The sequence below is a fragment of the Harpia harpyja genome, chromosome 19 (assembly GCF_026419915.1).
Source record: "Harpia harpyja isolate bHarHar1 chromosome 19, bHarHar1 primary haplotype, whole genome shotgun sequence".
Taxonomy (NCBI): Eukaryota; Metazoa; Chordata; class Aves; order Accipitriformes; family Accipitridae; genus Harpia; species Harpia harpyja.
Window position 1 is genome coordinate 18627964 of NC_068958.1, and position 14993 is coordinate 18642956.

Here is a 14993-nt window from a genome sequence, read left to right on the forward strand (position 1 = left end):
CTAAAGAGGCTAGGAAATGTCCTGTTACAAACTGAATTAATGAATGATTGTGTTCAGTTACATTTTGAGACCTACCTGCTTCTGAGAGCTCCCTTGAACAGCTTCAGCTATTACTTTGTTTAGACATATTCTGCTATCTTCTCCTTTTCCACTCTTCCAGCTGAAGTCGTTGTACAAGAGCAATCTGTTCTAATGGAAAGCAGCGTGGAAAAATGTGTTACAGAAATAAACTGCAATGGAGTGATACAAATGACGGACTTCCCAGACTCCAGCAATCAAGGGTCTGTGCGACTTGAGGATGACCTTCATAATGCCAATGACTGTGGCGATCACCCTCATACACAGAAAAAGGAAAACTTCCATAGTTGTAATTACAGTCAGCGTAATGGTGACTCGGAGAACAGGCCTCAAGAAGCAATGTCGGACTCGTTCGTGCCCTTAGTTTCAGAAGATTCCATGGTGTGTCAGCCCACGTCCAATGAAGAGCGATCATTCAATGAGCAGGAGATTAACCATTTGCAAGAAAGCATCCGGACAGAGATACCTTCAGAGGACGAGAATGAGAATAATAGCCCGTCAGACAACAAAGGTATAAGAGGAACCCTGTGAGAAAGGGCTCCTTTCTCCTTGATGTGGGAGAGTTGTGTTACAACACTTCAGCAGAGTATTAATAGAAACCTCCATTTTTATAGGCTGAAGTGATCAGAACTGCCTGTTTGAGACTTTCCCTGCCAGGAGTAATTAACCTGACAGTCCTACTCTGAGACATTTGCTGTTTGTAGCTTCCACTGGTAGTTGCACCTTAGTTTTGACTATTGAATGCATAAGTATTCCCACTTTTAGAAAGCACCTATACATTTGTTTTTCAGTATAGGAACATTCCTTCCTTTGTATCAGGTGTTTCTTATGTGATTTTCATTAATAGTTAGAAATGTAAGTCTACAAATTGCCACTGGCTCTTAAATTATGGTATAAGTACTGTTTAGTGTGTTCTGATAGTTTTGTTCTTAACATGGAGTACAGGTAACTCCTCTCAGTTGCTTGAGATGAGCAAATGTTTTCCCACAATTGGAAATGCAGCTTGACTGAAAGCTTATACAGCGTAGGGGGAAAAAAACTCTTAATGCTTTTGTTTAAATATGATTTGTTTCAGGGGGAAGAAAAACTCTAAGTCTTGTAGGTTTAGGAGAACATAAGATGCACAATAGCGTGCAGCAGTTTAAACACATTCCAGGTGTGTGTTTTTTAAAAACTTGAATCAATTGATAAAACTGTCCTTTTTTGCATCTTTGAGTTAAGGTCAGGTGAAGTATATCTGCTTGGAGAAGGAGGGTGAAACTTAACATTTGTACTTCTTTTTAAAAAAAATTTCTGCAGCATTTTCTTGGCAGAGTACTGCTGGGGAGTTACATGGACAAAAAGTAGCAAGTGAAGCGTCAAGACTTTGAATCTTGAACTGCATTTAGTTGGATGCCTCTGCTAGATTACTAGGTGTATTTTGCTTCTCTCAGCTCTCTCCCAAATTGCTTGAGAGGTACAGATGGGTGTAATTTAGTGACTTAATATTTTTGCTCTCCACTGTGTCACTGAGGTTCTCCCAATGTATACTTTAGCTCTTGTAACTGTCTGCGTTGCAGCAGTGAGTGATGGGTATGTCAAAAAGATGGTATAATATGTGGACTGTCCTTCTTCAAAGATTTAAGAAGCCTTAAGGGTTGAGAGGCTTGTTGTGTTTCTGGCAATGCCCTTATTTAAAAAGCCTGTCTAGATATAGACAGACTTTTTAAGTCTGTACAAAGAGTGCTGGGAAACAGTCACTGTTGCATATGCTTTCTTGTCCTTCTGCTTTATAACACTGGTCAGGTCTTAATGGTGGTAGCTCTGTTTTTCATAGTGCAGACTGCTGATTTTTATACCTAGGCTTTGGGGAGGGACAGGTTCTGATCTGTAAGCAAAACCCTTCCTGGGTAGGGAGAGGGTGATAGGATTTGGGTGACAGATGGTGACACTGTCTATGTAGCTTTAATCAGCTGTTGTACATGTTGCCTGTAGGAAAATCAACTGCTGGGAATTTCCTTCTTAATCCTCTTGAGCCCAAGAATGCAGATAAGCTCAAAGTGAAGATAGCTGACCTAGGAAATGCCTGCTGGGTGGTAAGTTTACAATCTTTTCACATTGACTGTTTAAACCTGCTAATTCATTCACAGTATGCCAAGGTGGAAAAGAATCTGTAAAACAGTTTCTTAGACCTGCTTGTGACGGTAGTGACAGTTTGAAACTTATGTTGGGGAAAAAAGAGGGGGGCGCAGGGACACAAAGAAAGAGAAATGATCTTCTAACATAGGATTTCAGCCTGTGTTCTGGGTGCCTCGCTGGTCATTAGATTACTTCTAATAGGCCTGTGAACAGTGTCACATATAATGCATAGAAATCTGCATGTGTGAAACTTCTGAAGGAGTCTGTAGCTCTCCTGGAGAATAAGAAAGTGGGAAACAATTGCTCTGATGTGCTAGTTCTGTAGTTAATTAGTTTGTCAAACTATTTCAGTGGATTCATGAGCACATGAAAGAGACTCACAGTTTTATTCTTTGGTGGTTGTGCTGTGCTGCTTTTAAGCGGTTGACATTTCAAATAGAAATGTCTGTTTTACTTGGCTTCTTCAATGGCAAAATACTTCAGATCTTATGGGAGAGATGAGTCTTAAACTCAGAATGGCACATCAAGCTTGCAGCGTCTGGCAAGGTGGTCTCTTACATTGGTGTTGCTTATCTGCTTTAAGGTAGCTGAATCATGGCCTATCTGTCATGACCAGATAGGAGCGGGTGCAGCTTCTGAAACAGTCTTCCCTTATTCTATTTTTGTGGCTTGCTTTTGTCTAAATTGCTGGACTGTTGTGGTGGGTTGACCCTGGCTGGATGCCAGGTGCCCACCAAAGCTGTTCTATCACTCCCCCTCCTCAGCTGGACAGGGGAGAGAAAATATAACAAAGAGCTTGTGGGTCGAGATAAGGACAGGAGAGATCACTCACCAATTACCGTCACGGGCAAAACAGACTCAGCTTGGGGAAAATTAACTCATAATCAACCCGAGTAGGGTAATGAGAAATAAAACCAAATCTCAGAACACCTTCCCTCCATCCCTCCCTTCTTCCCAGGTACAACTTCACTCCTGGATTCTCTACCAAGCCCCGCCAGCGGCACAGGGGGACGGGGATGGGGTTTATGGTCAGTTCATCACACGTTATTTTCTGCCGCTTCATCCTCCTCAGGGGGAGGACTCATCACACTCTTCCCCGGCTCCAGTGTGGGGTCCCTCCCACGGGAGACAGTCCTCCACGAACTTCTTCAACGTGGGTCCTTCCCATGGGCTGTAGTTCTTTAAGAACTGCTCCAGCATGGGTCCTTTCCACGGCGTGCAGTCCTTCAGGAGCACACTGCTCCAGCGTGGGTCCCCCACGGGGTCACAAGTCCTGCCAGAAAACCTGCTCCGTGGGCTCCTCTCTCCACAGATCCTCAGGTCCTGCCAGGAGCCTGCTCCAGCGCGGGGTTCCCGCGGGGTCACAGCCTCCTTCGGGAACCCACCTGCTCTGGTGTGGGGTCCTCCACAGACTGCAGGGGGACAGCCTGCCTCACCATGGTCTTCACCACGGGCTGCAGGGGAATCTCTGCTCCAGCGCCTGGAGCATCTCCTCCCCCTCCTTCTTCACTGACCTTGGTGTCTGCAGGGTTATTTCTCTTACATGTTCTCACTCCTCTCTCTGGCTGCCATTTCTGACTGTCCCAACTTTTTTTCCCTTCTTAAAAATGTTATCACAGAGGCGTTACCACTATTGCTGATTGGCTCGGCCTTGGCCGGCGGTGGGTCCGTCTCAGAGCCGGCTGGTCTTGGCTCTGTCGGACACAGGGGAAGCTTCCAGCAGCTTCTTACAGAAGCCACCCCTGTAACCTGCCCCCACTACCAAAACCTTGCCACACAAAGCCAATACAACTGTTTTACTCAAGGAGTGTCTCATGTAGAGCATTTAAACAGTACTTGTAGGAATATAGGGAAATACTTAAAGAGGATGTAAAATTTGGATTAAATGTAATGGGAATGAGCTTTGATCGGCTCTGACCTTCCAGGTTGTTGATTCTCCTCTTTTAAACAGTCTCTAACTGTTTAGTAAAACATATCTTCTATTTAGCACAAGCACTTCACTGAAGACATCCAGACAAGACAGTACCGATCCTTGGAGGTGTTGATAGGATCGGGATATAACACCCCTGCTGACATCTGGAGCACGGCATGTATGGTGAGTGGGGTCATCCAGGAGAGTTTAAACCATTTCTGCAGAGCATTCTGGGAAACTCCTGTATGCTGTGCACTCTGGACTGCTGAGTCACTAGCCACGCCTGGCAAAAACCTCACAGGTGTTCAGCCAACTTCCAGACTTGCTGCATACCATGTTTCCATACAAAAGTTGTTTGTTTTTTCTGCCACATGTGGCTTTCCTTTTGAAAGTTAGTTTTGTTGTACAGCACCAGCAGATTTCAAATATAACTGTACTTTGACATCATGCTCTGTGGAGAAACAAGACAGCTATGCAATTGTGAAGACAAAACCTTTATATAAAAGAGCGTCTCCGCTGCATCCAGCACTGTTTCACAGATGTCTTCAGTATAAATTTGTATTTTAATCATATGCATCCTCTGCATGTTTGGAATCATTTTATAATCTGAGTAATGCTGAGACGAGGCTGAAGCTGTTCCTGTAATAGCTGGCAAATGTAGAATATGCTGATTTACAAAAAAAAAATTAAAAAAAAAAAAAAATCAGTCTAGTCAGTTACTGCATGTGCCTCTTTGCAGTCTCCACTCTGTGTTTTCTACAAATCAAAGCTTGGGTTTTATTTTTTAAGCTCGGAAAATTGTAAGTGAAGTCATTTTTGCCGTCTTGGAAAACAGGCTGTGATTTTTGATGAATGTGGTAAAACAAAATGCAGTATGGTCATGTTGCCTCTGCAGAACGTGTGGCCAAAATTATGCAGTGGTTACTCCGAGTGCCTAATTCAATAGTTAGACTACAGCAGTCTGTAAAGAAAACTAAGAATGCAAAAGGTCAGAGGTACTGTTTTGAGTAAAAGTGAATATGTAAAAGGATAAATGCATCATGGAATTTAGAAGTGGTGAGGTGAAGTGAATGCAAATGTTCTCATTTAAAATATGTTTTCGTATCTACATATGAATGTTCAGAAATTAACTGTTTGAAAAATGTCTTTAGTATCTAAAATTTGGAGGGAGGGGAGAATCTTTGTAAAAAGTCTAGAATTTGGACCTGACATCATTTTGCAAAATGCTGTTGAGGCGGAAGAGAGGCTAAGCCTGTGAAATGCCTTAATTTTGTACAATTTCACACAACCATACTGCATTATGCTGCGATCCAGAATTCATCATAGATATGCCTGTGATGTTTTTTTAATGCAGTCGTTAAAATGTTGCAAAGTTATTGTACATCATAAGATGGTAATGGTGTACTAGAGTTCTACAGGTTATTCTTCCCACTGCTTTGCTTCTGGCCCAGAGATACGCAGAATCAACTTGCGGTACGTCTAACTGTGAAGTGCATTAAAGTGATTTAACGTGCTCATTTCTCTTTGTTTAGGCCTTTGAGTTAGCAACAGGAGACTATCTGTTTGAGCCTCATTCTGGGGAAGATTACTCACGGGATGAAGGTGTGTTTGTCTAAGTGTATTTCCTTTTTAAAATGGGATGTGAAAAACAATGGATGCTTCTTCACAATGAGCCTTCTCTTATGAGTTAGTAATGCAGAGGCTCCTTGCAAAAAGATTGTTTACCCAAATCAATGGTGTTAGGGGACAACTGTGCTTGAGCCTCTGCAGTAAACCACCATGCAGTAAAATCCATGTTCTTGTTCTGATGTTTTCCATTCGTCTTACCACTGGATTCTCTATCTTGTTTCTCAAACTGTTCATGCCTCAAATGGCCCTTACCTTTTTTCCCCCCTTGCCCCTTGACTTTGTCCTTGTTTAGTGTAATCTGACTTCAGGTGGATCTCAAAGTAATTTTTAAGGGAGAGAATGTCTTTGTCCTTATATCCTAGAGAAAGAAACTGGGGCATAGAGATGTCTTGTGTGGATGTGTCTCATTGTCTTTTCTTTTGAAAAAATGCAGATCACATTGCATTGATCATAGAACTTCTGGGGAAAATACCTCGCAAGCTCATTTTGGCAGGAAAATATTCCAAGGAGTTTTTCACCAAAAAAGGTAAAAGGAAACAAAGCAAATGTCACTTACCCCTTCATCCCCTGCCCCAAATACACAAGAGTGCCTTGCTGGAAAATGCCAGTTAACAATAGATGCTAGCAAAGATGCCTCTTTAAGTGTTTCCTTTTGTTTTATGAAAAGCTTTCTCAGTAAAACTGCAGCTAAATATAAGGCATTCTTGTCTAACTGCTAAAAGTATCCTGCATCCTAGTACTTGACATCTTGGTGTTGATCAAATGCAGCAGGTAGAAAAACAGTACTGTAGATATTTCTTCAGACTTGATTTGGCTTTATTTAGCTGATCTTTGTCAGCTGCAGTTGTTGACTCACCTTTGAAGTTTTCTCTAGACAGCTTTGTTCCATTTCTAGCATGCCAGTCACCTAAATAGTGCCTTGCATCCTGAGCCATGTTGCTCAGGATGCATTATACAGTTACCATAAAGCCCTAAGTACCCCAGAAATGTATTGAGTCTCAAGAAGAAGTTTTTGACCTAGTTTAATACTTTTTTTTTTATAGAACAAACCCTTTTTTGTTAGTAGTGTATTGCTTCCTCAAACAGTGCTGCATGTATTGCATGTATTCCAAAGTCAACGGCACAGTGTTTATCTGTGATGTCAACCAGTATAGTTGGTGATTTAATGAAGCTAAACAGTATTTGCTGATATTGGATCAGAAATAGCAGGAGGGAAAAAAGAAGCCTTCAAGGAAGTACATTTCTAGAACAGTCTTCAAAAGCAGATAGAAAAGGGGTTGTAAGATAATTTATTTCTTCCTTTAGCACGCCCTACCATTTTATACTCCCTATGCCCAACTATTCAGAACAGTTTCTGAATTCAGTGTGTCGTCTTTAGCTGTTTGGCCTATTTTATTCAGCTGCTTTGCTCCCATGTCTTGCACTTAACCTGTCTTCGTTTTCAGGTGATCTGAAGCACATCACCAAACTGAAGCCATGGGGCCTTTTTGAAGTCTTGGTGGAAAAATACGAGTGGTCCCAAGATGAGGCAGCTGCATTCACAGACTTCTTATTACCTATGTTGGAGCTGATCCCAGAGAAACGAGCTACAGCAGCAGAGTGTCTCAGGCACCCCTGGCTTAACTCGTAGAGGCTTCAACCCAATGCCACAGCACTACACTCTGGTTTACAGCATAGCATACATGCACCCAGCTGCCCCTTCCCAGATCCGTTTTTTTTCCTTGTTCATTTTCAGTGTGAAGTTCTTCCTTCAAGGCTTCCAAGATTTTAGATAAATCTAACCTGTTCTGCTGAGTTTGCTTGTGTGACTCAATGGCGACTCTCCTCAGCCAGTGGGCATCATCTGTGTTTTGCCTTGATTAGGCTTCGCCAAAGACTAATTGACTAGAATATGAAGTTTTTCCTGAGTCTCCTCACTGTTACGCACTGTGTGTTACAGATGTGAGCTCACCTGTGCTCATATAAGCTCCCTTAGCTAAATTCCAACTCTCCTTTCTTCATGAAGGGGATGTGAAGATTGAACGCCTCCTTATCTCACTGACTCAGGAGTCAATTTCCTGCTGTTCATCCAGTAGCTAGCAATTGGGTGAGAAGTAACAGATGGCACCAAGGTGGTGTTAGTTCCTTGTAGAGCAAAGACCTCCAAATCCTTCATCATTTTCTAGGTGTCTACTGTATTCTTTGCTTTCCAGTCGCATAACTTTTCTTTAGTTCTAGCTGTTTAAATCTTTTGAAGAGAGCTATTTAAACCTAGGTTTTAGTGTCCTTTATTTCTTCTTCCAAAGTGCCCTGCCCCTTTACTTTTTCCTTCCCTGTACCCAGATAGTCAGAATAGTTTCTGAACTTGGTGACATTTTCTACTTTAATGCCTGTGCCTGTGACTAAAAGGTGACAAGCAAAATAAGCAAAAGCTGGAACTGACTCAACGCACAATCTTCAGCGTACAGATGGGTGTGCCCTTTGGCTGCAGAGACGTAGCCTTGTTGCAGGCAACTCTTCTAACATTTTAGTGAGCTGTAAGTTTTTTGGTTTTTATCCCTTACTGGCACTTTTTTTGCCTTGCTTGAGGCGGTTGCTATATCTCAGAGTTTGGCTTTCACTGATGCAGTCTACTCTGGCCCTTAATTTTTGGCCATTCACTTTTTCCCAAGAAAAGGGTGGCAGCATCTGTGTCACAGCCATGCTATAGCTCTTGACTTTCAAAATCAACACTTGAAGGCCTAGTGTAAAGATTTCTTTTCCTTTAACTTGCTTCAGGTGCTGGCCTTCAGAAATAACTACCCAGGATGGGACTGCCTTTTTATTTTCTGGGCCATTAGCACAAGGAGAGCTAGCAGAAGTGGAAGAGAACTGACTTTTCCATGTAGATACTGGATTAGAAGCTGTTTCTAGAGTTATCCCAAGTAAAAATGTTCTGTGGGGTTTCTATATAAACTTCTCAGAAGGGGTTGGATATAATGAGTAAATGGGTTAATTTTAATTAAAAGTTAAATCACTGTGGCATTTGATAGTTTTATGATGGCTTCTTCTAGACTTGCCCGTCCTGTTACAGATTCAGTGCATCCTACTCTAAAGCAAGATTTGGCAGCATTGAGACTTCAGAGGCACTTCCTTACCCTGGACCAAACAGGCCTTTGGATTTGTGGTGGCTCTCAGAGGATAGAAGTTGTTGCAGGAGCATGCTGGAGGCCACGCAGATGCTATCCAAGATGATTATGTTGCCAAAGCTGCCAAGACCACTGTTGCGTGTCACTTCTGTATGTGTGTTTGGAAATCCTGGTTCATAAGGATTGTTCATTCATAAACCTTGGTGTCTTTTAATCCACTTGAAAAGGGTTTCTCCAGTCCGGTGCCTGACTGGGCTTATTAATGCAAATCATGCTGCATGTTCTTTTAGGGGTAGATCAGGTTCTCTATGCATATAATCTAAAATTAAAGGAAGGTAACATACCAAAAGAGTTTTAAACTGCTGATTTGACTTTTTTTTCCCTTTCATCTGGAGTTTTCCAGTCGCCTGTCACTTCCATATCTGTTAGAGAAGGACTGCAGACAGGACTGGGTTCCAAAATACCTACTGTCTACATACTGTGAAGATACATTGGCAGGGCAAACAATTTCTGTTGTCTTGAAAGCTCACCCATGTCCTGTGTACTTGAGACTGGCTGATTAAAGAACTTCTCCTAGAAGGGGTCTGCACGCTTCGACTCTGAGAGCTCCTTCCTTCCCTTCCCTCTGCCACCCCTGACTGGAGGAGGATGTTTTTTACCATGATAGCCAAGGCTAGAGCCAGCTTGTGAGTTGAAGACCTGCAGAAGTAGCTGTCAGGATTCAGCCTTGTACCGTGTGCTCGTTCACTTGGGGTTTGTTAAATTTCCAAATTGCCGTAAAGTGCTCACACTAAAGGATTTGTACTTGCTGTGTCAGTCTAAAACCTGAAGGAAAATACATTTTTATTCTTTCTACTTGGGTGCTTTGTCTTTTTTCTTTGTGAAAGCCATACAATAAACAGATTATTTAATAACTGAGCCCTATTCCTCATATGTTCCCTCTGTAAGTCTGTTCTTTCTGAGCTAGTGGCCCATCGATGGAATTTTCTTTGCTACTGAGCACTTAGTTTTGATTTCCAGAAAGAGATGCAGGGAGATGGTGTAGATGAAGATTTTGTTGCTGGTATTGTGATCTGTTTTAAAAGGGGGAGAAGAGTGGTCAATAGCAGGACAGCTCTGCTGGCATTTTTCCATTCTAAAATAGGTTTTTCTCCAAGCCTCTCTGCTGTCTTCCCTAGAAAAGTGTCTTAAAACCTTCCCAAACACTTTTTTTTTTTTTAAGGGGGAAGTGTAAAACTGGAAGGTCCTTGTTAGAACTGAACTGAATTGACTGCTGCAGGAACCAACCACTTACAGCAAGTAGAAATGAAAATCATAATACAGGTTAACTTGGGGTACTGACCAGGTAAGAGCTGGATGGGAAGATGTGCTGCTTTGTCTTCTGCAGAAATGGACTGTGCCGAAGGCTGCCGCAGGTAGGTGTTGGATGTGATGAGAAATGATGGCTAAATCAGATTAATCAGGCGGTGCAGTGAGTTGATGCTGACTGGCACCATCTGCTGCAGTTTGCAGGTACTGTTGCAGGCCTGCTGCAGCCCAGCAGATGGGTTTGGGGGGGGGGGCTTTCCCCCAGAAAAGTGCCCTTTTTGAAACGTTGTGGTTGGTAATTGTTGCCCGGAGTGGGGAGCTGATTCATGGCTTTGCTAGGAATTGGCTGTGTCACCGTATTTTTTCAAGTACAAGGGGGCAACCTGGGACACGGCAGAGGATTTCCCCTGCCCTGAGCAGACTAGCACAAAACCCAAAATGCTAATTTTTTTTTTTTTTTATTCAGAAGTAATTTCCTTGAAAGAAGGTGTACAAACCCCAAGAAGCAGCAAATTGTTGCCCCTCCCCTTTTCCCCAGGTTTTCTGATAGACTCAAAAAAAAAAAAAAAAGTGTCCAGTTTGGGCTCTTCCCATCAAATAAACTCTACGAGAGCTGTGAGCCGATAGCGGTCCCTTTGGTGAAAAGAACTGTTGTAGAAAATCCACAGAAGTTGGTAAGTTTAAAGCTCTTGGAAAAGTCACTTTAAAGAAAAGGGCTGATGGAAGAAGAGCTCTAGGTGTCCCTGGGAAGAGAAAGAACAGGTCAGCTGTTGCCACATGGAGCATTACTTCAAATTTTAACTTTTTTTTTTTTTTTTTGGTCACTTGGCAAGGATTTCTGTTTTCCTGGTTTCAGGAGGCAAAACAAAGACTATTTCCCCTTTAACCACAAATAAAACCAATGTGAGTATAGCACTGAAATCTATACAGGTGTCAGTCCTTCAGCAACATTACATGTGCTGGGAAAAAGTGTTAAAAACCACTATGGGCATCACTTACTTGGTGATCAGCTCTGTCAGTCATTGCCCTCTTCTGTAAAACAAAAAGATAATTACAGTGTTAATGGGGTATGGTATAAAACTGAAGGTGCAGGTGTGGTTTCCAGGTTTGTTTTCCAATTTAAAACAGGATGGGGAGAAAGCCCCCGGTGGGTGAAATGTAGCCCAGCTCAATTTGGGCTCCTGCCTTGTGCTCCCTTCAATTTTCTGCCTGTTGCTGGCGCTCTCTCTGTCCCTCTGAAGCAGTGTGATGACCATGACAGCTCTCCTGCTTCTACTAGAGGAAGCCACCATCCTCCCAAATAACAGCAATCAGCTGCAGGGTGGAAATGCTCTGCAGCAGGACTGGGGCTGGGAGCTCAGCCCCAGCTGCTTTTACCTTTATTTTCCACTTTAAAATCGGACGGGAGGAGGTTGTCCTGCCGGTTCCCCAACACAAAGGCCAGGAAAGAGAGTATGAGAGCGTCGAGGATGCCGATGATGCAGAGGATGTATGCCCAGCGCACGGTGCAGGCGCCCAGCGTGTACTTGTCCGTCTTGTCCCCGCACATGCGCTTCACCTCGCTCGAGTCCCAGCCGTCGGGGTAGATCAGGCAGCCGATCATCAGCCCGGTAGCTGTGGGGAGAGGGAGACGTTAGAGCGGCTGTGAGTTATCTCCTGAGCTGGTAATTGCACGGGGAGAGGGTAGGTGGAGGAGCATGGAACACGATGCTACAAACAGATAAAATACTATGGGCCGGCTAACTGGGCTTAAAGGTGCCCTGTGGTTGCCCGTCATGCGTGGGCTCTGCTTCGTTCATGTTGCTGCAGCCAGGGAGGAGCAGGATTGAGCACCCTGCCTTCCCACGCGCTCAGCACGCGGCTCCCCATCAAGGACAGGCTGCAGCAGCATCTCCCATCACCGTGTTGCCCAGGCAACATCTCTCCTCTCCTGCCTCCGCACACATCCCCGGCCATGTCGCTCCAAAGAAATATTTTCTCCAAACAAAACTGGGATGGATTTAGTCTGTACGAAGGGGAGAACCTTGTTATTGCCCTGTGCAGTAGCTGGATTTCAGCTTACGGTTTGCTAATGTAGAGCTGCCGTCAGCAGCAGCTTTGCAGGCAGATTAATTCTGCTTGTTCAGCTGCAGTGGTTCCAGCCCGGCCATGAGCCACCGGCTCCTCCTGCGGCTGCTCTCATCGCCTGACCCCGGCATGCACGCGACCTCGGCGGCCGCTCGGCCCTCGGCACATCCACTTTGCAGCTTTGCCACGGGAGTTGCAACAAACCCAGCGCGAGCTGCCGAAGGGCCATCTTCTGCCAAGCGGCTCGTGTCCCAAAATCTCAGAAGTGCTTTTTTTTTTCTCCCCACAAGCTCAAAGAATTTGTTGTATTTGCTGGACAAGAAGAGTGACCGGGTTCAGGAGGGAGAATAGCCAAGCTCATCTGCAAGGCTTTGGGACGTGATTAACGGAGGCTCTTTGTGTCCTCCACTGTTACCTTGGTGCAGACCATGGAAGTAACTGGTCTTTTACATGTTTTTGTGCAGGTGTGAGGCCTTCCCAGGCTCCTCTCACACCAAAAATGACCCTGTGGTGGGAGCTCTGGACAAGCAGATGTTTGTCCCTGCCCTTCTCGGACATGCGCAGCCTGCTGCAGCAGCAAGATGCTCCCTGCCCCGTACCGGTGCCTTTTCTCTGTCACTGGGTGCTTGGTAAACCAGAAAACACTTTTGGGGCAGTTGCCTCATGCTTTGCCAATGGTTTTTTCCCTTGGCTTGGGGACAGGAGAGCTGCAAGGCCAGTGGGCAGCTTCCTAGGTCTGCAGAGAGCATATCTCTTCATTGAGAAGCAGCTGGTTTCTCCTCTATTTAATTACTTTTCCCTGTAGCTAAGAGAGAGGAGGGGCACAGAGAAATGGGGGAAGCTGGAAAGAAATTGCTTCTCCTGTGAAAATACATCCTGGGTGCGGAGCAAAGGCCAGAAAATGGATCCACTTGTCACCTGAACCCTTTTTAAAATAACTCCCAGAAATGCAGCAGGACCTGCACTGCCCCGTGGTGGCTCAAAAACTCCCGAGAGCCAGTCTGGGGTAGAGAAACTGGGCTGTCAGGGATGATTTGGGCTCGTCCGTGTGGCTGGAGGCACCTGTGCCAGGTTTCTCTCCCCCATCCAGCACAAATACGTACGTAAAAGCCCCAAATACAACAGCAAAGCCTTCCCGGCTCCCCGGGAGGCTGAGCTGCCTCAAGCCTCTTATCTAAATCTTTGCTTTGAGCTGCCTTCTTTAGCCGGGAACTGGAGCAACCCCGATGCCACGGCCGTCCTCCCGTGGGGTGTCAGCCGGGGTGTCCCTGCCACAGGGGCGCGGGGGCTGCGGCGGGTCCTGGCATAAATGATTCAGGAGCAGCAAAGGGCTGGGTTGGGTTTCAGCTGGGGCTGTGAAGGCAGGAGCTGGGTTACCGGGTGTCTCGGGTGTCTCACTGTGTTGGGGGAGGGATGGGGAAGGTGGAGATCCACAGGGATGAGCAGAGGGATGTGGGGATGAGTGGAAAAGTAAGAGAACATGGGTGATGATATCAAATCCTATGGTCAAGTTCCCTCCTCCTGTTCCACCTTCCCAGTGTGTCATCCCCTGAGCTCAGGGAGTTACCGGTTGCTGCGGGGGGTATTGTAGGTACCAAATAACCCAGCAAAAGTTATCGCCGTATCCTCGTTAATTCCCGCAGGATCCCTAATACAGCAGGGAGCCCCGTGCCCCGGCCCTGCAGTATTCGGTGCTCTCGGATGGATGCTCTGAAGCTGCGCTGTGGGGCAGAGCAGGAGTGACGGTGTTGGGCGGTGGCTGGAGGAAAGCCCCCCCCCAAGGTAAGCAGGGCCAGGCTGCGGCTGGGCCGTTGGTGTTGCACGATTTTGCAGCAGCAGCACATGGGGGGGGGGGAGCATCGCCCACACGCAGCGAGTCTGCTGGGTCTCAGCTGCTCTGACAGGCTTTACTTACCGCAAATTCCCTACTGGTAACCAGTAAGGGGGAGCAAATGGGGCACAGAGGTTACGCTGGTGTCCCTTTCACGGCCAGCCCCCCCCCACGGTAGAGTTGAGGTGGGGGCCGAGAGGGGAAAGCAGCTCTGGCCCGACCATCGGCAGCCCCCGGCCCCCCCATGCATCGCCCCCGGCCCTGCTCACCTGCCGCCAGCTGCATCCAGGCGCAGACTTTATAGACGGTGGCTGCGTTGCAGAAGAAGAAGAGGCTGAAGCAGAGGATGGAGCCGATGATGAGGAAGGTGGAGATGCCTACGAAGAACATGGCGGTTTTGAAGGCGCTGGAGGGGATGGTGCCGAAATCGAGGGGGCTGCCTTTGCAGATGAGCTCGCCGGTGAGCGCGTTGCCGATGCAGTAGGAGAAGAGGCCGAAGTAGCCGGCCTGCGGCGTGTCGATGCTGTCGCCGATCCAGTACGGTTGGATGAAGGTCACCACCATCAAGATGGAGAAGCAGAGGGTGAAGAGGGCCCAGAGCACCCCCATGGCCCGCGCGTTCCTCACGTAGTTCGTGTGGTAGATCCGAGCCGCCTCCTGCGCCGGCAGCAGCTTCGGCATGGCGGGGGCACCGGTACCGGCACCGGCACCGCTCCCCGGGGCGCCCGGCGCTGCCCCGCCCCGGCGGAACGCGGCGAGCGGCGGCGGCGGGACCGCCCCGGGGGGCGGCGGCGCGACCCCCCCCCTCCCGCCTCTCAACGAGCCCGGGGGGGCACCCGGGAGGAGCCGGCGCGACCCCCAACCCTCCCACCACCCCCCCCCCCCGCTCCGCCCCGAGCCGGGATGGGCTCGGGATGAGCCCCGTACCGCCGGGAATATGCCT

The 14993-nt window shown here is 46.5% G+C and overlaps 2 protein-coding genes across 5 annotated transcripts in view; one reads left to right on the forward strand and one right to left on the reverse strand.

Annotated features, from left to right (window-relative positions):
• The window catches only part of SRPK1 (SRSF protein kinase 1), a 28969-nt gene extending 19270 nt beyond the window's left edge, over positions 1-9699 (forward strand). For all 4 annotated transcript variants that reach the window (XM_052814437.1, XM_052814438.1, XM_052814439.1 and 1 more), the window contains 6 exons: positions 161-589; positions 2053-2153; positions 4184-4291; positions 5641-5710; positions 6171-6263; positions 7183-9699. In XM_052814437.1, coding sequence (XP_052670397.1) covers positions 161-589; positions 2053-2153; positions 4184-4291; positions 5641-5710; positions 6171-6263; positions 7183-7367 — 986 coding nt within the window. In that variant the 3' untranslated portion in view covers positions 7368-9699. The remainder of the gene's footprint in view (positions 1-160; positions 590-2052; positions 2154-4183; positions 4292-5640; positions 5711-6170; positions 6264-7182) is intronic.
• An 895-nt stretch (positions 9700-10594) lies between these two features.
• Positions 10595-14918, reverse strand: LHFPL5 (LHFPL tetraspan subfamily member 5). The gene is made up of 4 exons (XM_052814443.1): positions 14320-14918; positions 11530-11766; positions 11152-11184; positions 10595-10895 (listed from the first exon to the last, which is right to left on the reverse strand). Exons 1-3 carry the CDS (start codon positions 14729-14731, stop codon positions 11168-11170), a joined length of 666 nt encoding a protein of 221 aa, XP_052670403.1. The 5' UTR covers positions 14732-14918; the 3' UTR covers positions 10595-10895; positions 11152-11167.
• Positions 14919-14993: the final 75 nt, after the last annotated feature.